Raw genomic sequence first — 23,057 nt, forward strand, 5'->3', positions numbered from 1 at the left:
CGCGATAGGCTACAATCCGACCTTTATCAAAGTCGGAAACGTGATAGTACGCATTTCTCCTCGTTACACGAGGCATAACAACAACGTTTCACCAGATAACGCCGGTCAACTGCTGTTTGTGTATGCGAAATCGGTTGGTAACTTCCCTCAAGTCAGCACGTTGTAGGTGTCGCCACCGGCGCCAACATTGTGTGAATGCTCTGAAAAGTTAATCATTTGCATATCACAGCATCTTCTTCCTGTCGGTCAAATTTCGCGTCTGTAGCACGTCATCTTCGTGGTGTAGCAATTTAAAGGCCAGTAGTGTATTAGGTACAGAAACCGTCGCATGCGTACGGATAATGTGGACTGGGACGAGCCAAGTACTGATGAAAGGAGGAGGAGCATAGGAGTGTCGGCAGTGGCCGCGCTCCGCTGCTGCCGGCCTGCTCGCGTTGGCGTGTCGCGTGGCGAGGAGCGGCGGCAGCAACAGGAGAGCGCGACCACTTTCACCGCCGCGGAGTGGCGAGGCGACGGTGGCTGCCGATCCGCTCGCTGGAGGCGCGCCGGTCGCCAGGTGGGAGCGGCTGCCGTCCGCCCAGGCCCGGCCAGTGTCGCGCCAGACGCCGACGCGAGAGGACGTGTGTGTGGAGTGATCCGCGGAACAGGAGCCATGGTCAACGAGAACCGCACCGCCTCGCAGGGGACGCGCGCCAACCGCGGCTCCGCCGACGCCATCGAGATGGGCAACAGCTTCCAGGTGAGCGCGCCTCCTACGCGAACCAGAACCGTTTTCCCATACTCCACTCGCGTATGTAAAGCGCGAAGAATGGTTACCGGTAACTCTCCGTAAAGCCCAGATTTCTGCAACTTAACCGTAGTGGTAATACTGTGAAGTGCGTGGCAGAGGGTACTTTCCATTGTACCACATCTACACCTACAGTTCGCAAGGCAGCTGACGGTGTGTGGCGGAGAGTACTGGCAGTGGCGGACAAGGTCCGGGCCAGCAAAACTAAATGCGGCCTCCGATTTGCATGTAATTTGATGTCAATTTAATGACGTTTTTGTGAAAAATTATTAATATGGAGATAACTGCTGACAAAAAATTCAAGTATTTATGATTTGTGTACTCTACGCTCTAGTACAGTGGTTCCCAACAGGTGGGGGTCCGCGAGCTATGCCAGATGGGTCCGCAAGATGCTATTACAATAAGAAATATATTAAATATATTTCATATGATAACAGCTTTTTTGTTTTGGCCCCTCTATATTTTGTCACTAATGAATATGTCACTGTTTTTTCTAAGTGCCAAAAATAGAAAACGTATGAAAAGACTCTTAATTTGGCTTTTTTTTAGGTTCTTTATACTGTGATGTGACAAGGTACCAATCATGCTCGATGAGGGGGTCCTCGAGAAATTTTTGTTGGGAACCCCTGCTCTAGTAACTCAAATATACATACTTGAAGATTCAGGTGCGAACATTACAAAACGAATCAGTATTTACCGCAACAACCATCAGTTGGTAAAGAAATAATAAATATCAGAGTAAGAAAATGACCTTGTACGGTTATAAGACCAACTACTTTCGTAACCTTGGTACCAGGCGTAATTATTACTGATATCATAGTACATATTTTCGTGCCTTTATTTTACTAAAATTCACAATAACGTCGTTAACATCTATATTTCTTCAAACTTTTCTTTCGACTGATGAAATTGACAGAATGGCTAGTCGTTCTTGACTCATCGTAGAGCGAAGACAATTTTTTATTGTTTTTAGTTTAGAAAACCTGGAGCATGATGCGACTGAGACACTTTTTTTTAAGGTGTGAGCCCCTCCACGCTCGCACAAGCATGGTGACCAACTCAAAAGGTCTACTGTCACCTCTGCGTTGTTAGTATTTAGAATCGAGGAGATCGCAGGAGCGAGGAACTGCGATGTTATCCGTACGTCTGGGTAGGGTTACCCATTAATACGGGCGCATCTGGGTGATAGAAGTGGTCCCAATTGGTCAAGAAGCATTGGACTGTATGTGGTATACATGGGAATGATTCGCTAAAATCTTACGTTGCTCGCGCGGATGACACTCGCCATCCACATGACTTTCCCACTCAATTTTGTCTGACAGGGCTGGACTGAGTTCGCGCCATTTTCAGTATCTTTCTGTTAAGTCTCCGGCTGTTAGCTCCAATCATTGTTGTCTTTCAGTTACGAAAGATACATTGTTTATGAAACATTATTATAGTCCGGAGGACACTTGTCGTCCGCGCGACCTCTGCTGCCTCAATCTGAAACAAAGTAAGTCTGTACTACTTTATTGCTTTCCTAGATTCAATCGATCTTTCATGTGCGTAAATTTAGACGTATTGAAACTGATTGCAGTTACCTTCCATGTTACCTTGTATTCTCTTTGTTTTTAAATTGTGGAAGAAATGTCAAAGGCAAAAAACCTGGGACAGAATTTAGTAGAGATCCTAATGTATGGTTGGAATGCTTCAATGAGCTGAGTGATGAAGATGCTCACAGTGATAGCGCTGACTCAGAGACTGAGGATTGTGTTCATGAAAGCGGTCATGATTCAGGAACAGAACAAAAAGTGTCATTAAATGATTAATATGAATCACAGGAAGAAGTAACTCAAGAGGACGCATTTTTTAGGGAAAGATGGACTAACTATACGGAGGTAAAATAAATATCCTACCAGTATCAGAAGCAGATCTTGCAATTTTATTACGCATTTGCCAGGACCAAAAAATCAAACTCGTATAAAAAAACACAGAAATAGAAATTCTGAATTTGTTCTTGGATGAAAACATAATAAGCATTATCGCAACATGCACTAATATATACATGAATTAAGTTCGTGGTAACTTCTCTAGGGAAAGGGACCCTAAAGAACCGATAGAGGTCAGAGCTTTCATTGGTTTGCTTTATCTAAGTGGATCCTTGAGATGTTCTAGGAAGAGTATATCGAAATTGTAGGATAACTCAAAGAGAAACGGACTTGAATCATGTTATTTATGGATAAGTGAAAACAGATTCAGGTTTCTGGTGAGATATCTGAAGTTTGATAATATCCGTGATAGAGGTGTTCACAGAGAGATTGACAAGTTGGCTGCTATCAGAGCTATCAGAGAGGTACTTGAACTATTCACGAACAATTGCCAAAAATATTTTTCACCTAATAAATACCTTACTGTTGACGAACAGCGTTTGGTATTTTGAGGAAACTGCCCGTTCAGGCAATATATTCCTAGCAAACCAGCAAAGTCTTTGGTTGATGTCAAAACAGCTTACACTCTGAATTTAGAACCGTACGTCGGTAAGCAACAAGAGGGACCATGTAATGTCAGTAATTCAGCTGAAGATATTGTTCTTCGAATGGTCAATCTGTTTCAAACGTTAGAATATATTTCACTGTGTACAAATATAAATGTAGTATATATATATTTAAGAAAAAAATCATAAAACCAGTCATTAAGGCCGTTAAAGTGTACGAATAGACCACTTGCTTTGTGGATGACACCAGTCATCCGCGCGAGTGACGATGTCACGAATTTTCGCGCGAGTAACGGAGGGTTAATACTAAACTGAAGGATTTCTTGGGCTATCCACCTAGCAGCAACGCCCACACTCTTGTCGGTTGCACATAGATGCCTACGATACATTTTTATTTTTTGCAGCACCTGCTCCTTATCAAACTCATCGTAAATTTCTACCAGGTTCTCCAGTGCTACAACCAGAACGTTCCATGTAGAATAACTGCATCTAGTACACGCACGGTTAGCATTCTAGTTTTTAAGTTTCATGGAACGTTTTGCTGAAAATCTGAACACACCCATTGACAACTGCCATGGCCTTATAATAGGTAAGTAGCTACCTACGTTTATAGTATGCGTACGTAAGAGACCTCTAAGTGCAAACTGTCTCTTATTTGCTGAACCCATTTTGGTTATGTTAAGTTTGATTAAAAATGGTTCGGTTGTGAGGGGGAGGAGGCTGGGTCCGGGGTTCCAAATATCGAAATTTGGAGGACACAAGATCGGAGGCCTGGGGAGGATCTCCCACTCCCCTCCCCCCGTTAGTCCGCCACGCCACTCGCTACTGTTGGCAGAACTATCTGATCCCTCATACCTGTTACATTCACGTATGGTGCGTGGGAAGAATGACTGTCGATGAAACTTCTTATTACACTACTGGCCATTAAAATTGCTACACCAAGAAAAAATGCAGATGATAAACGGGTATTCATTGGACGAATATATTATAGTAGAACTGACATGTTATTACATTTTCACGCAATTTGGGTGCATACATCCTGAGAAATCAGTACCCAGAACAGCCACCTCTGGCCGTCCGCAGCTCGTGTGGTCGTGCGGTAGCGTTCCCGCTTCCCGCGCCCGGGTTCCCGGGTTCGATTCCCGGCGGGGTCAGGGATTTTCTCTGCCTCGTGATGACTGGGTGTTGTGTGATGCCCTTAGGTTAGTTAGGTTTAAGTAGTTATAAGTTCTAGGGGAGTGATGACCATAGATGTTAAGTCCCATAGTGCTCAGAGCCATTTGAAAGTCGGAAACGTGATGGTTCGCATTTCTCCTCCTTACATGAGGCATCACAACAACGTTTCACCAGGCAACGCCGGTCAACTGCTGTTTGTGTATGAGAAATCGGTTGGAAACTTTCCTCATGTCAGCACGTTGTAGGTGTCGCCACCGGCGCCAACCTTGTGTGAATGCTCTGAAAAGCTAATCATTTGCATATCACGGTATCTTCTTCCTGTCAGTTAAATTTCGCGTCTGTAGCACGTCATCTTCGTGGTGTAGCAATTTTAATGGCCAGTAGTGTAGTTCTAATCGCTCGAATTTTCTTGTTGAGGTCATCCGAGAGACGTATGAGGAATTAATATGTTGTCCAGCTCTTCTCAGAACGTACTCTCTCGGAATTTCAATAGTAAACCTCTCCGTCACGCACAACGTCTCTCTTGTAACGTCTCCCACTGGAATTTTTTTAACATCTCCGTAACGCTCTTCCGTCGGCTAAACAACCCCGTGACGAAGCGTACCGCTCTTCGTTGGATCTCGTCTACTTCTTCCATTAATACAACATAGTGAGGGTCTCACACTGATAAGTAGTACCGAAGAATTGGTCGAACGAGGGTTTAAGTCACATCTCGCATTTCCTTATGATTTTTCCTATGAATCTGTCTGACATCCGCTGTTTCTGAAACTTGTTTTATGTGGTCATTCATCTTAAGGTCCTTCCGGATGATTTCAGAAAAAAAAAAACAGTCTTGGTTCCTAACTTATGTAATATCAGTGAAGCGTTTCACCCTTTACGTGCATCACCAGATTGCGTAAAAGCAGCTGGATGTGTAACCCATCCGTCATAGTAACTGTTACAGTTAGTTGCTGTAGTGCTTTGTCACAGTGGAAAGGAATAATTTTTTGTCCTTCCAGATGGTCACTCCTAGATATTTCACGGCCGTTTCTGTTCCCAGCAGTTTTTCACCGAGTGTACAGTATCAAAGTAGTGGATATATTCTATGTTTACGTTGACTGTCAACCGCCAGTCCGTGCACCGTTCATCAGTCCTCTGCAGGGCTTTCTGTAGTTCGCCACAGCCTTCTGAGGTTGCTATCCTTGTGTGGACAACTGCACCATCTGCGACGCTCTCCCACGAACCAACAAACCTGTGACCTTTCATGCGACACTTCTCTCTATACGTTCGATATTCCCTGTTAGGTCTGTTTGGTATGGGACCCATACTGGAGCAATGATCCAGAACGGCTCGCATGAGTGAATTGTGAGCAGTCTCCTTAGTAGACTTACTGTATTTTCCCAAGTTCCTTTTCAATAAACAGAAGTGCGCCATGTTTTACCTGCGACTGAGCCTATGTGTGGATTTCATTTAATTTACCCGCTAACTGTTACACCTAGTTATTTTTGCAACTTGGCCGATTCCGATTGTGACTCATTGCTATTTTAGTGATAGAACACTACATTTTTGCGTATTGTGAACTGATCAGTATCACATTTACCCATCTCTGGACTGCTTTGAAATCTTATCAAGATGTGACTGCGTATTTATGTAGCTTTTTGCAGACAATACTTCGATAGCTACATCATTTGCAAAAAGTCTGAGGTTACTGTCAGTAGAGGAGGATGTTATAAAGGGTGTAACAAAAAACTTAATGCCAGATCTTTCAGGAAACATTCCTCACACATAGAGGAAGAAAATGTATTTCATGCACACAGATCTGGAAAAGGTTTATTTCCATGTCATAGCTGAGTTTCTACACCTCAACTCATTAATCACACATTGGTGAACAGCACGTTAGCAGCGGGGGGACAAGCTATGTTCTGGCAGATTTTGTTAGTGCAGGTTGTCTACATCAGAGGCAGGTATGCACCCAGGGGCAAACCTATTATTCTCCTTTGATTGACAGGTACTTAACCTATTGTTCTCCTTTGATTGACAAGTACATAACCTATTGTTCTGTTATGTGCTTTTCCATGTCACCCCCATTTCCTTTGATTGACAGGAAATGGGAGTGACATGGAAAAGCACTTAACAGAAATACAGATTAAGTACCTGTCAATCAAAGGAGAACAATAGGTTTGCCCCTGAGTGCAAACCTGCCCCTGATGTAGGCAACCTGCAGTAACAAAATGTGCCGGAACATAGCTTGTCCCCCTATTCACATTTTCACATTTACACTAAGGTGAAGGTTGACACGTTATTGAATGAATCATTTGCAGAATTGTCCCCATGCAGGTGAACCAGCTGCTGATAGTGCCTGAAAACGCTGTACATGGTACTGATACCAGTCTCTATAAAGTGGTAAACATTACTTGCCGTAGGTAATTGTCTTACGCTGACACGAGAATTGTTGTCAACTGCGCGAAGAAGTTCCTCCTCCAGTTGGGGAGTCCTTGTCCTTCTATGCCTTTCCAGGGGCGAGCAGTAGACTTAAATATCCCATGCCTCCCAAGCAGACTATCAGTTGGCCTCCTGCCGGGGCACTGGCGTTCTGGAAATCACTCCCGACACAAATGCTGAATGCCCCGGCCATTAGCACTGGCCAGTCCATACAGCAAATGAGCATCTGCCAACTCAGCATTTGACTATGGTTGCTTTGCTCTTTACTGGAAACCAAGCTGTGAGGTACACTGCACAACTGATGCTATCTGCTTGATGCCAGTAGAACTGTGAAATAAGTCACAAGCAATGAAGTGAGTTCCACGTCAACATCACTTTCGTTCAGTTATGGCAATAAATACTGACGGTGAACCTAAGAATTAAAACTTACTCTACATTCTAACCAAACGTTTACATTTCCATTTCATGTTTAAAAAAAGTGTCACGTAATGCTCATACATAATGTTTCAGGTGTTACCCATGATTAAAGTCATTGTGTATAGACGTAGATAATGAGCCCTAACATGGAAATGAAGCGTTTCCGGAGCTATGTCCACTTAACACATTTTATTCTTCTATATGTGAGGAAAGTTCCTGAACGTTTGGCTATATCCTTCTGCTATATACTATATTTTTCTTGGCGCAACAGGAAACGTCGGCTCTCGTTGTTTTGTAAGGAAATCATCTAGAGTCTTCTTGTAGAGTTCGCTGAGGAAATCTGTGGCGCTCTCCTAATGTCTAAACATATATCTCACGAATCGAGATGCTACTGTATCGCGTTTTCTTTATCTATTCCATTAATCTACCTTGTTAAGTGCAAGACCGACCAAAAATACTGAAGAATTAGTCGAATGAAGTTTTCACAAAAGGCGTGTATCGGGAGTGCATGTACACTTGGGATTACCGCAATAAATGTCCTTTCTAGCATTAGCCGTAGATACAGACAGTTAATCTTAATTGTTTGATGTTTATGACTGATTCTAGTGACTGATCATCGCTCGTGTAGTTAAAATCCTATAAAGACAATTTATACCCAGAGAGTTAAGTTTATTGCGCTGCGGGTCAGATGCATGTCCTTGGACCAAGTGCTTATAATGTGCAAGTGCTCCTGTGTTTCATGTCGAGTTTCGAAGAACGTTATCTCGCTACGCACTCAGCAGCGTCACCTATGAAGAGCATTAGAACATTGCAATTGTATACTGGTTTATCTGTATAATATTGTAATATGTAGTGGTGCAAGAAACTTTTCGGCAATTTCTCTCAGCAGTAAATGACATATTGGAGCCTTTCCGATTAGCTCTCTAAATAAACATCCTGTTGTGTTAAATATAAGAAAATCCTGCTGCGCCAGTTTAACATTAGATTGTGAGCTAACGTGACGAAAGTAGATACAACATTTGGCCCGACACAACGAACGCCCTTCCTTGATCAAATCAGACACTCTCCCGTGAGAGAGAGAGAGATTCAGATTCTGCTGACTTGAAAACCAGCTTATTTGCCAACTACAAGAGAGAAAAATTTATACCGAGTCAGACCTCTGTCCATCTGGAGATTTTTACAGGCATAACATATATTAACAGTCAACAAGAATTGTATGACTAGTCGGGGATCGAACGCTGAGCCTTTAGTTTATTGATGTGGCGCTTCTGTACCTTACCTACTGGCCATGGAAAACTTCGAAATTACATTAGGCCTTGTGTAAACGAAAGCGAGCATCACCATGAGCCGGAAACTTGGTTTTCTTCATGCTGAATGTGTTCCAGATGGACGATTTGTTTACCATGACGATTCAGATATTCAAATAATATTAATAAATATGTTACGTATAAATAATATTTGATGTTTGTGACAAATATGAAATGCCATGAAAGTTAAGTCAAAAAGATTAATATGATCTGTATCTGAATATAGGCTTTACATTTCAATGAAGATATCTTCTTAGGTTATCAGCTGGATAACAAGGAATATGAAAAGTGAGCTACTCGTTACTTGGTAACACGTAAAGATATATATTTGTGACTTTTTATTTTCGCTGGAGGGAGGGGAGTGGATGTCCTTGCTGAAACGGGTGTTTGGGAAAATGTTTCCTGTATCCTTAGGGGAGACAGCACCGATCGAAAGCAGAAAAAATGCTCTAAATATGTCTCTGGGAGCATACGCTTGTTGGGATTTTGCTTTGTTCGGAATGGTCAGGGCTCAGCAGCGTTGACGTTCATACCTGTTGACGTTAACTCTCATTAGTCTTTCTTGTTTCTATATTAACCGGTAGTCCCCTTATTTCGAACCTGTTGTACCGTCGCCTCCTACATCCTGAATGAGAAAACAATGTTTATCAGTTCTATGTCTGCCGTATAATGATAGGCATTCAGAATTTTAAAAAGTCAGACATAGAGAACCACAAGTTGTGATAATGGGCCTTGTGTTGTTTCTAGTACACATAAACGATCTTCCACATGAATTCGGAAGATTTTGTACCTTTGTGCAGATCGTACAAAAATGGGAATAAAAAATGGTACTGTCCTCTTACCGAAAAGGCAGCTAATTAAATACTCGAAAATATCAACAGAGGTTCAACGCACGTAGATTATTGCTGAATTTTGACACAATACATACATTTCAGTACTTCTCATAGTGCTCCACGATCTATAACAATAAATTTCTCAAACAATGAAACACAATGTTCAAAGTTTTAAGTTTTTCCAACTGTAGATAGATCAAGACATTAACTGAAACTTCCTGGCAGATCAAAACTGTGTGCCCGACCGAGACTCGAACTCGGGACCTCTGCCTTTCGCGGGCAAGTGCTCTACCACTTGAGCTACCCAAGCACGACTCACGCCCGGTCTCTGCAAGGTTCGCAGGAGAGCTTCTGTAAAGTTTGGAAGGCAGGAGACGAGATACTGGTAGAAGTAAAGCTGTGAGACCGGGCGTGAGTCGTGCTTCGGTAGCTCAGTTGGTAGAGCACTTGCCCGCGAAAGGCAAAGGTCACGAGTTCGAGTCTCGGTCGGGCACACAGTTTCGATCTGCCAGGAAGTTTCATATCAGCGCACACTCCGCTGCAGAGTGAAAATCTCATTCTGAAGATATTAATTGCAAAACCCGCTTCCTAGAGTTAAGCGCCTTGGTTCAGCCCTGTTTACAATACGTATGGTTACTGCTATAGACGACTTAAAAATGAAGAAACTAGATTATTCTGCCTATTTCCCTTCACTAATGGGCTATGAAATTATTTTCTGAAGAAATTCAAGTTGCAAAGGTAGTTATCTCACAATACAGAAGCATGTTCTGAGAATTATTTTCTGGAAAAAATTCAGAAGCGTGTTCTTAGAATTACGTCTGGTGTTAATCCAATAACACACTGCCGTTATCTCTACAGAAAAAACTTTGTGTTTTGACAACTGCGTCACAAAATAGCCTACAAAATGAAAAGTCCAGGATGGAATAAGATCGGTATTATGAAAAGGACAGAATACTACTCACCGCATAGAGGAGACGCCGAAGCGCCGACAGGCACAATGGAAACAGTGGGGACACAATGCTCAGACGCAGCAGGTGTGTGTGTGTGTGTGTGTGTGTGTGTGTGTTTGTGTGTGCGCGCGCGCGCGAGCCATATTATGACAACAATATTATGAGAAGGATACACTGCTACTCCCCACAAAGAGCAGTCGAGTCGCCGATAGGCGCAATGAAAAGATTATTAAACATTTACTCTTCCGGTCAAAAGCCCTTATTTGTAAATAGGAAGTCGGGTTTGATCATAATTCTTCTTTGTTAAGGATGCAACTTCTACGTAGTTCAGAAATCATCTTCTGCTCAGTTTGGAAGAGCACAGAGAAAAGAAGACACGGAATGATAAGCATAAATTAAGAAAACAAGCGGAGAGAGAATTCAAGCTTCGTCAGCTGAGAGGCCGTTAGAAGCGGAGTTTCAAGATAACCGGACGAGGAAACGCCCGTGGCCTTCATGGAGCCTTCAGCCTGGCGACATCCGAAATTCCAGACAAGAAAACGTTGGAGACTAAATTAAAACTAGTGATGGAAAATTCAGCTCTGTTCCTTCCGAATTCGAGTCAGTGACTTAACCGTGCGACACGTCTGACAGTCTCAAAGAGAGAAACGTGCGCCGAGGCAAGACTGGTTAATTGATTGGTAAGATACCAGAAGCCACATGCAAAGAAAAAAGTCCTTTTTTAATCCAAAACCGTCACTCAAAACCTTTTTCTCACGATCTCCGGGATTTTAATCGTTCTCCGGAAGCCTGAAGCAACTGAAAATCCTGTAAAATTCAGGTTTTTTTTCCGTCTTCTGACTATTTGATACGGCCCACTACTGATTCCTGCCCTGTGTCAGCCTGTTCATCTCAGAGTAGCACGACGTCAACAATTATTTGTTGGTTATATTACTCTCTCTTTCTTCCTCTACAGTTTTCATCCTCTACAGTTTCTTCAAGTGCCATGGAAGTTATTGCTTGATGTCTTAACACATGTTATAACGCTCTGTCCCTTCCTGTCAGTGTATTCCACTTGCTTCTCTCCTCGTAGATGTTGCGGGAACTCCTCATTTCAAATCTACATCCATACTCCGCAAGCGATCATGCGGTCCGTGGCGGAGGGTACCCTGTACTACTATTATGTTATATTAACTGGGTACCTAGAAACGACGGAGAGTCTCCGTCCCCGCCGCAGCCGCAGTGGTCCACAACCCCTCGACGACTGCTGCAGTCCACTTCACCCCTCCGCCGCCCCACACCGAACCCAGGGTTATTGTGCGGTTCGGTCCCCGGTGGACCCCCCCCCCCCCCCCCCCCCCAGGGAACGTCTCACACCATACGAGTGTAACCCCTATGTTTCCGTGGTAGAGTAATGGTGGTGTACGCGTATGTGGAGAACTTTTTTGCGCATCAATCGCCGACATAGTGTAGCTGAGGCGGAGTAAGGGGAACCAGCCCGCATTCGCCGAGGCAGATGGAAAACCGCCTAAAAACCATCCACAGACTGGGCGGCTCACCGGACCTCGATACAAGTCCGCCGTGCGGATTTGTGCCGGGGACCAGGCGCTCCTTCCCGCTCCGAAAAGCCGTGCGTTAGACCGCCCGGCTAACCGAGCGGGCCTGTACTACTATTAGTCCTTTCCCTCTTTGTTCCACTCACAAATAGAGCGAGGAGAAAAAGACTGTCTATTTGCCTCCTTATGAACCCTAATTTCTCTTATCTTTGCGGTCCTTGCGCGAAATGTATGCTGACGGAAATACACTCCTGGAAATGGAAAAAAGAACACATTGACACCGGTGTGTCAGACCCACCATACTTGCTCTGGACACTGCGAGAGGGCTGTACAAGCAATGATCACACGCACGGCACAGCGGACACACCAGGAACCGCGGTGTTGGCCGTCGAATGGCGCTAGCTGCGCAGCATTTGTGCACCGCCGCCGTCAGTGTCAGCCAGTTTGCCGTGGCATACGGAGCTCCATCGCAGTCTTTAACACTGATAGCATGCCGCGACAGCGTGGACGTGAACCGTATGTGCAGTTGACGGACTTTGAGCGAGGGCGTATAGTGGGCATGCGGGAGGCCGGGTGGACGTACCGCCGAATTGCTCAACACGTGGGGCGTGAGGTCTCCACAGTACATCGATGTTGTCGCCAGTGGTCGGCGGAAGGTGCACGTGCCCGTCGACCTGGGACCGGACCGCAGCGACGCACGGATGCACGCCAAGACCGTAGGATCCTACGCAGTGCCGTAGGGGACCGCACCGCCACTTCCCAGCAAATTAGGGACACTGTTGCTCCTGGGGTATCGGCGAGGACCATTCGCAACCGTCTCCATGAAGCTGGGCTACGGTCCCGCACACCGTTAGGCCGTCTTCCGCTCACGCCCCAACATCGTGCAGCCCGCCTCCAGTGGTGTCGCGACAGGCGTGAATGGAGGGACGAATGGAGACGTGTCGTCTTCAGCGATGAGAGTCGCTTCTGCCTCGGTGCCAATGATGGTCGTATGCGTGTTTGGCGCCGTGCAGGTGAGCGCCACAATCAGGACTGCATACGACCGAGGCACACAGGGCCAACACCCGGCATCATGGTGTGGGGAGCGATCTCCTACACTGGCCGTACACCACTGGTGATCGTCGAGGGGACACTGAATAGTGCACGGTACATCCAAACCGTCATCGAACCCATCGTTCTACCATTCCTAGACCGGCAAGGGAACTTGCTGTTCCAACAGGACAATGCACGTCCGCATGTATCCCGTGCCACCCAACGTGCTCTAGAAGGTGTAAGTCAACTACCCTGGCCAGCAAGATCTCCGGATCTGTCCCCCATTGAGCATGTTTGGGACTGCATGAAGCGTCGTCTCACGCGGTCTGCACGTCCAGCACGAACGCTGGTCCAACTGAGGCGCCAGGTGGAAATGGCATGGCAAGCCGTTCCACAGGACTACATCCTGCATCTCTACGATCGTCTCCATGGGAGAATAGCAGCCTGCATTGCTGCGAAAGGTGGATATACACTGTACTAGTGCCGACATTGTGCATGCTCTGTTGCCTGTGTCTATGTTACTGTGGTTCTGTCAGTGTGATCATGTGATGTATCTGACCCCAGGAATGTGTCAATAAAGTTTCCCCTTCCTGGGACAATGAATTCACGGTGTTCTCATTTCAATTTCCAGGAGTGTAGATTCGTTCTGCAGTTAGCTTCAACTGGCGATTCTTTAAATTTTCTCTTTAATGTTCCTCGAAAAGAACGTCGCCTTCCCTCCAGGGATTCCCATTTGAATTTCCGAAGCATCTCCGTAAAACCTGCGTGTTGTCTGAACCTACTGATAACAAATGAAGCAGCCCGCTTCTGAGCTGCTTCGATGTATTCCTTTAAGCCGACGTGATGCGGATCCCAGATACTCGAGCAGTACTCCACAACAGGTCGCACTAGTCTCCTATATGCGTTCTCCTTTACAGATGGACTATACTTTCCTAAAACTCTCCCAATAAACCGAAGTCGACAATTCACCTTCCCCACTTACAATCCTTACATGCTCGTTCATATCGCTTCGCAACATTACGCCCATATATTTAAACGACGTGACTATGTCCAGCAGCATATTACGGGTTTGTTAGCCCTACTCATCGCCATTAACTTACATTTTTCTACATTTAGAGCTAGCTCCCATTCATAACACCAGCTAGAAAATTTATCTAAATCGTCTTGTATCCTCCTCTAGTCCCTCGACGATGACACCTTCCCTTATACCATAGCATCTTCAGTAGAATTGGACCTACTAGATTTCCGCCTGCCCTGAACGCCAGATCATTTATGTACGAGGGCAGTTCAATAAGTAATGCAACACATTTTTTTTCTCGGCCAATTTTGGTTGAAAAAACCGGAAATTTCTTGTGGAATATTTTCAAACATTCCCGCTTCGTCTCATATAGTTTCATTGACTTCCGACAGGTGGCAGCGCTGTACGGAGCTGTTAAAATGGCGTCTGTAACGGATGTGCGTTGCAAACGACGGGCAGTGATCGAGTTTCTTTTGGCGGAAAACCAGGGCATCTCAGATATTCATAGGCGCTTGCAGAATGTCTACGGTGATCTGGTAGTGGACAAAAGCACGGTGAGTCGTTGGGCAAAGCGTGTGTCATCATCGCCGCAAGGTCAAGCAAGACTGTCTGATCTCCCGCGTGCGGGCCGGCCGTGCACAGCTGTGACTCCTGCAATGGTGGAGCGTGCGAACACACTCGTTCGAGATGATCGACGGATCGCCATCAAACAACTCAGTGCTTAACTTGACATCTCTGTTGATAGTGCTGTCACTACTGTTCACCAGTTGGGATATTCAAAGGTTTGTTCCCGCTGGGTCCCTCGTTGTCTAACCGAACACCATAAAGAGCAAAGGAGAACCATCTGTGCGGAACTGCTTGCTCGTCATGTGGCTGAGGGTGACAATTTCTTGTCAATGATTGTTACAGGCGATGAAACATGTGTTCATCACTTCGAACCTGAAACAAAACGGCAATCAATGGAGTGGCGCCACACCCACTCCCCTACCAAGAAAAAGTTTAAAGCCATACCCTCAGCCGGTAAAGTCATGGTTACAGTCTTCTGGGACGCTGAAGGGGTTATTCTGTTCGATGTCCTTCCCCATGGTCAAACGATCAACTCTGAAGTGTATTGTGCTACTCTTCAGAAATTCAAGAAACGACTTCAGCGTGTTCGTAGGCACAAAAATCTGAACGAACTTCTCCTTCTTCATGACAACGCAAGACCTCACACAAGTCTTCGCACCCGAGAGGAGCTCACAAAACTTCAGTGGACTGTTCTTCCTCATGCACCCTACAGCCCCGATCTCGCACCGTCGGATTTCCGTATGTTTGGCCCAATGAAGGACGCAATCCGTGGGAGGCACTACGCGGATGATGAAGAAGTTATTGATGCAGTACGACGTTGGCTCCGACATCGACCAGTGGAATGGTACCGTGCAGGCATACAGGCCCTCATTTCAAGGTGGCGTAAGGCCGTAGCATTGAATGGAGATTACGTTGAAAAATAGTGTTGTGTAGCTAAAAGATTGGGGAATAACCTGGTGTATTTCAATGCTGAATAAAACAACCCCTGTTTCAGAAAAAAAAATGTGTTGCATTACTTATTGAACTGCCCTCGTACATTTAAAATAATAGCGGTCCTGTCACACTTCCCTGGGGCACTCTTGACGATATCCTTCTCTCCGAACACTCGCCGTTGAGAACAACGTATTGGTTTCCATTACTTAAGAAGTCTTCGAGACACATGTCTGGGAACCTACTGCGTATGCTCGTACCTTCGTTAACACTCTGCAGTGGGGCACCGTATCGAATACTTTTCTTATTAGTGAACCTTAATTCAATGTCCCTCTGTAGCATTATACCTCAAACGCTTTCTTCCTCAACTAAGTAGAGTTATTCTGACCAGCAGTATCCTGTTTGCCTGGCGATTACTTTATGATACTTGAATAAAGAAGCAGCTGCATCAGACAAAACACAGTAGAGCTGTAGGTACCTAACCGACAGAAGCAGCAGAACCAGCAGAAAACTTAGAGACTTTACTATGCGGACTTATACTTCTTGGCTGTCAAGTCTGTCTGGTTGGCCAAATTTTCTGCAAGCTTTCACTGACTCTCTTTTTTGATAACGAGAGAAAAGTCATGTCGACTTGTGTCGCTAAACCATTTAATCGTGAAGTTTACAAACCGAATTGGTGAAATTGTGTTGGCGCTATAAGTAGTGTAGGTGAGAAAAGTAGCTAAACTTGAGTGAATGTGCATGCTCATATTACGGACTTTCTCAACATTTCGCAACCTCGTGAAGCTGTCACATTTCCGTCCCAGCTGTCGTCCTTGGGATCTCTCTCAACCGCAAACTCGTTAGTTTGCTTTCTGCTACGATCAAATAAGAATAAACGTGCCGTGTCTGTAGTTGCCGTCGGCTGTTTCAGAAAAGTTCTGAATATGACCAAATGCAAGGAAACCATCGAACTTAACTGGCCTACGAACTCATAGACATAGACGGCCCAGCGATACCATTTAACAGTAAAAGTCAATGCTGATTCGTTGCAGTTCGTAGCGGTATCCCGTCTGATTTTGTAATATGAGTCAAAACATTCCTGAGTGAATTGCACTGTTGTTCATCTCAATATCGCAGTGCTGACTAGGTGCACCGATGCAACACTCGGTATATACTCTCAATAATCTTAATCACTCGAATACGCCATTAGTAGTCAGTAAAACCCTCTCGGTTTTCAAAGCTGTATCACTTCAGTTAAAATTAACGAGTTTTCGACAGCTGTCAACGTTCTCGCCTTCGTGTGTGAAAACCGCTGCCGCTCTTGTACGTGGCGTAATTTCCTGCCTCCACGAAACAACGAAGACGAGATTGTTACTTCTCGAACGATACTGTTTTGCCAGATGGTGCATTGGCTGCAATAGCTACCGCAAACTACGTATAATGATAACTGTTGTGGTTGGCAGGAGAGCCAACACCGGGTAATTAGAGGAAGCCGAAAGGCACGCGTTTTAGCTCACGCAGGCTGGCGTGAGGTCTGGAACAGGACAAGGTAATTAGAATTTAGAAAAACGGACGTAGCTGGTGGAATACTTAACTTTAATCCACAAATGGTGAACGTCGCTCTTGACGTTACATGATTCACAGTATCAATAGTAACTGGTACTGGCACCTTGCTAGGTCGTAGCAAATGACGTAGCTGAAGGCTATGCTAACTATCGTCTCGGCAAATGAGAGCGTATTTTGTCAGTGAACCATCGCCAGCAAAGTCGGTTGTACAACTGGGGCGAGTGCTAGGAAGTCTCTCTAGACCTGCCGTGTGGCGGCGCTCGGTCTGCAATCACTGATAGTGGCGACACGCGGGTCCGACGTATACTAACGGACCGCGGCCGATTTAAAGGCTACCACCTAGCAAGTGTGGTGTCTGGCGGTGACACCACAATAACTTAAGCGAAAACCAGTTACATTCACAAACGATTTGATTTGTTTTTTAACAACACATTCTGGCAGACCAAAGATCAAAATGTCCATAGTACAATCCCCGTTTCGTTTCAGGAATTTTTTTCGCCACTTGATAACACTTTCACCATCTTTCTAATGAAAGTCCTAATTCTATTCCACGGTGAGTCCAATTCTATCGCTAGGTCGCGCTCTGCTCCCTGCTTGGAGCAGTGTTCACAGTTCAGACGCAGGTGATACTGGTTCGTGTGTAGCACGGCGGAGTGGTATTACGACCAACTTCTGCGTGGGTAACTGATCATCTTGATAATTTTTTTCACTGTCATTTTAGAACAGAAGCAGTGTCCGGAAATTACAGTTACGGCATTTGGTGGGGTCACTGACTTCGAATAATCACTGTGTAGTGACCGCGCACTACGTCTGAGGTGTTGTTCTTATACACTCCTGGAAATTGAAATAAGAACACCGTGAATTCATTGTCCCAGGAAGGGGAAACTTTATTGACACATTCCTGGGGTCAGATACATCACATGATCACACTGACAGAACCACAGGCACATAGACACAGGCAACAGAGCATGCACAATGTCGGCACTAGTACAGTGTATATCCACCTTTCGCAGCAATGCAGGCTGCTATTCTCCCATGGAGACGATCGTAGAGATGCTGGATGTAGTCCTGTGGAACGGCTTGCCATGCCATTTCCACCTGGCGCCTCAGTTGGACCAGCGTTCGTGCTGGACGTGCAGACCGCGTGAGACGACGCTTCATCCAGTCCCAAACATGCTCAATGGGGGACAGATCCGGAGATCTTGCTGGCCAGGTTAGTTGACTTACACCTTCTAGAGCACGTTGGGTGGCACGGGATACATGCGGACGTGCATTGTCCTGTTGGAACAGCAAGTTCCCTTGCCGGTCTAGGAATGGTAGAACGATGGGTTCGATGACGGTTTGGATGTACCGTGCACTATTCAGTGTCCCCTCGACGATCACCAGTGGTGTACGGCCAGTGTAGGAGATCGCTCCCCACACCATGATGCCGGGTGTTGGCCCTGTGTGCCTCGGTCGTATGCAGTCCTGATTGTGGCGCTCACCTGCACGGCGCCAAACACGCATACGACCATCATTGTCACCAAGGCAGAAGCGACTCTCATCGCTGAAGACGACACGTCTCCATTCGTCCCTCCATTCACGCCTGTCGCGACACCACTGGAGGCGGGCTGCACGATGTTGGGGCGTGAGCGGAAGACGGCCTAACGGTGTGCGGGACCGTAGCCCAGCTTCATGGAGACGGTTGCGAATGGTCCTCGCCGATACCCCAGGAACAACAGTGTCCCTAATTTGCTGGGAAGTGGCGGTGCGGTCCCCTACGGCACTGCGTAGGATCCTACGGTTTTGGCGTGCATCCGTGCGTCGCTGCGGTCCGGTCCCAGGTCGACGGGCACGTGCACCTTCCGCCGACCACTGGCGACAACATCGATGTACTGTGGAGACCTCACGCCCCACGTGTTGAGCAATTCGGCGGTACGTCCACCCGGCCTCCCGCATGCCCACTATACGCCCTCGCTCAAAGTCCGTCAACTGCACATACGGTTCACGTCCACGCTGTCGCGGCATGCTACCAGTGTTAAAGACTGCGATGGAGCTCCGTATGCCACGGCAAACTGGCTGACACTGACGGCGGCGGTGCACAAATGCTGCGCAGCTAGCGCCATTCGACGGCCAACACCGCGGTTCCAGGTGTGTCCGCTGTGCCGTGCGTGTGATCATTGCTTGTACAGCCCTCTCGCAGTGTCCGGAGCAAGTATGGTGGGTCTGACACACCGGTGTCAATGTGTTCTTTTTTCCATTTCCAGGAGTGTATTTTAAAGACTAGAGACGGTCCCTTAAAGAAGGCCTTGAAGAGCCGACGGTTGTTGTCGGACGAGGATGAGCAGCAGGAGTTAAGGACTTCCTTCACGTAGCAGGACACAGTGTTTTACTAAACGGGCATCTTCAGCCTGGTGTGTTGATGGGACGATTGACCCAATGCTCACGGCCATTTTGGCTGATTGGCATACGGTTTCTGGACTGTACCGCCTTCGAACGAAAACTTTTTGATCGCTCCTTACATCACGAGCTTATTAACAGTGCATAACAATAACACACACACACACTTTTTACGGATTCAGTTATTTGGCAGCACGTGTTCAGTACGAGTTTCCAAAATGCGTGGTACTTGAGATGACAATGGTTTCCGCACGAGCCTCGCTAAGTAGGGTATTCACTGTGCAGAAGCGAGACTAAAGGCCTGGCCACACGCTACCATTTGTCTGTCGAAAAGTGCCTGCGCTAACACAGATCTTCTCGGTTTCCGTGCTTCCTCACGGTTAAGGCTTCGCGTCTACTGCCTGCTCACTACCTTGTCGCCCCAGCCTACGATTTCCATCTTCATGGCACGTAAACTGACGAATTAAGCCAACATTAAGTAATTATAATTACAGTGTGTCTACTCTTTCTAAATCTTCATAATAGAGGAAATGTCAATATAGTCAATAGCTGCAATACCTCTTTTGAAAAACGTGAATTGGCCTGCGACACAAGGTACACTATGTGATCAAAAGTATCCGGAAACCCCTAAAAACAAACGTTTTTCATATTACGTGCATTGTGCTGCCACCTACTGCCAGGCACTCCATATCAGTGACCTCAGTAGTCATTAGACATCGTCAGAGATCAGAATACAGCGCTCCACGGAACTCACGGACTATAACGTGGTCAGGTGATTGGGTGTCACTTGAATCATACGTCTGGACTGTACCGCCTTCGAACGGAAGCTTTTTGAGATTTCCACACTCCTAGGTCCACTGGTTCCGATGTGACAGTGAAGTGGAAATGTGAAAGGAGACGTACAGCACAAAAGCGTACGGGCCGACCTCGTCTGCTGGCTGATAGACACAGCCGACAGTTGAAGAGGGTCGTAATATCTAATAGCCAGACATCTATCCAGACCACCACACAGGAATTCCAAACTGCATCAGGATCCACTGCAAGTATTGGCGGGAGGTGAGAAAACTTGGATTTCATGATCGAGTGGTTGCTCATAAGCCAAACATCACGCCGGTAAATACCAAACCACGTCTCGCTTGGTGTACGGAGCGTAAACACTTGACTACTGAACAGTGGAAAAACGTTGTGTGGAGTGACGAATCACGGTACACAATGTGGCGATCCGATGGCAGGGTGTGGGTAAGCCGAATGCCCGGTGAACGTCATCTGCCAGCGTGTGTAGTACAAACAGTAAAATTCGGAAGCGGTGATGTTATGGTGTAGTCATGTTTTTCATCGAGGGGACTTGCACCCCTAGTTGCTTTGAGTGGCACTATCACAGCACAGGCCTACATTAATGTTTTAAGTACCTTCTTTCTTTCCACCGTTGAAGAGCAATTCGAGGAGGCGACTTCCTTTCAACACGATCGAGTATCTGTTCATAATGCACGGCCTGTGGCGGAGTGGTTATACGACAGTAACATCCCTGTAATGGACTGGCCTGCGCAGAGTCCTGACCTGAATCCTATAGAACACGTTTAAGATGTTTTGGAACGCGAAATTCGTGCAAGGCTGCACCAACCGACATCGATACCTCTCCTCAGCGCAGCACTCCGTGAAGAATGGGCTGCCATTGCCCAAGAAACCTTCCAGCACCTGATTGAACGTATGCCTGCGAGAGTCATCAAAGCTAAGTGAGGGCCAACAGCATATAAAATTCCAGCATTATCAACGGAGGGCGCCACGAACTTGCAAGTCATTTTCAGCCAGGTGTTCGGATACTTTTGATCACATAGAGTACGTTCTACCGTCTCAGTACTGTGACTACTACAGCATTCCATCAGACTATGTTACCTTACAGGTAAACGATTTCTTGGGTCGACGATAGTGACGTGGGCGCACTGCACGTTTCAAGCAGATCATCTGTATAAAGAAAAACAGATACTTTCACACACACTAGGCTCTAATGTCTTTGTCTCGGGCACACTGTTGCAGAATTAAATAAAAAATAATTCCCACGTCCCGTTGCGACAAAAGCTTTCAGAAGATTTTACTTGCTACTAAGGGAAAGGTCCAAATTGGCAATATCAACTTCCATTAACAGTTCGCGTGGTATTTGGCTGAAAAGAACTGAGTCTTCTATGGGTCAGAAAGAGGAATAGTCTGCTCTGTCTTTAGGCGAGAAAATGAAATGTACACTGCCTGACAAAAAAGAACGACGCATCCTGTTGGAAAGGAGGAAATGAAACGAAACTTCACGCGTTTAAAGGTGATAACACAATCGAGTCTTTTGAAAGGACTTGGCAGTATGAGGCCACTTTTCAGTACGATATTGCACCGGCTCTGGCCCGGAGGCATGCATTGATTCGGTTGGAAACAGTATCATAAAGCCATTGCATTCGCTCCTGGAGCAAGTTGGCCCACAACTGTTGTACCTAGTATTTGATATCCTCGATTCTGGCTCTGAAATGTAGTTAATGTCTTAGCTGGTCCCACACATCGGAGACAGACCTGCGGATCTTGCTAGCCACAGGAGTACCTCAACGTCAAGCAGACAGTTCATAAAGACACCACCTTGTGTGGACGAACATTGTACTTTTGAAAAATGGCACTATAATAGTATACGTAACGCATGAGGGCTAAGGATAACCGTGAGGTACCATCGTGCCATCAGAGTTCCCTCAGTACCACCACCAGCCGTGACCTAAAGTCATACTCGATGGCTCCCCACAACAGGAGTCTCACCTCTGTGCCTCGCCAAATTGTTAGAAGAGTGGGACCTCTCCCATGGCCGTCGCTATACTCGTCGATGATGGCCGTTCGGGGCAGTCCAGAACCGCCATTCATCGTTGAACACAGTGCGACGCCATTCATCAGCAGTCCATGCTTCTTAATTGCGGCACCACTCCAGACGCAGCCGTTTGTGCAGTGTTAACATCAGCATGGTACATTAATTCCTTAGTCCAGTTAGCTGCTAGTCACCGACCTATGGTGCGGGATGACGCGGAATGTTGTTGCGATTCCATCACTTGTTCTCGGATGGCAGGCACAGGTGTGACGAGATTATTACGCGCCTAGTGCACAATACGGTGAACCTTCCTTATCGTGGTCAGACGCGGTCAACCGAAACCTTGACAACGAGTATGCCTGTTCTAACGCTCCCATGCAATCCAACATCGGGTCGTTGTCAAATACGAATGCCCTACAGATTTCGACTAGTCGACCAAACCGAGACCTACGAAGAGATACCTTTCAAACTGTTTCAGGTGCTGATAACGCTGTCTCTCAGGAGTACGCGGCTCCTCCATATCCTTCAACATCTGATACTGTTCACGTCCCTAACATGCCCTATCAGGCGTGGTAACAAACAACACCGAACACCAACTACACTAATGCACACTGTTGAGCTTCCTACCCGTCATTAGGAAATGCAACTCTAATCAATTACATACCTGCCGATGTATAACAGTATAATGTTACATTGACATCTGACTGCCCGCATCTCGTGGTCGTGCGGTAGCGTTCTCGCTTCCCACGCCCGGGTTCCCGGGTTCGATTCCCGGCGGGGTCAGGGATTTTCTCTGCCTCGTGATGGCTGGGTGTTGTGTGATGTCCTTAGGTTAGTTATGTTTAAGTAGTTCTAAG

The 23,057-nt window shown here is 46.2% G+C and overlaps 1 protein-coding gene across 1 annotated transcript in view; it reads left to right on the plus strand.

The window, feature by feature from the left end:
• The first annotated feature begins 593 nt into the window (after positions 1 to 593).
• The window catches only part of LOC126262391 (venom dipeptidyl peptidase 4-like), a 605,446-nt gene continuing 582,982 nt past the window's right edge, over positions 594 to 23,057 (plus strand). Inside the window, exon 1 of the mRNA XM_049959000.1 lies at positions 594 to 739. Coding sequence (XP_049814957.1) covers positions 653 to 739 — 87 coding nt within the window. The 5' untranslated portion in view covers positions 594 to 652. The remainder of the gene's footprint in view (positions 740 to 23,057) is intronic.

The sequence above is a fragment of the Schistocerca nitens genome, chromosome 6, assembly GCF_023898315.1.
Source record: "Schistocerca nitens isolate TAMUIC-IGC-003100 chromosome 6, iqSchNite1.1, whole genome shotgun sequence".
Classification (NCBI taxonomy): domain Eukaryota; kingdom Metazoa; phylum Arthropoda; class Insecta; order Orthoptera; family Acrididae; genus Schistocerca; species Schistocerca nitens.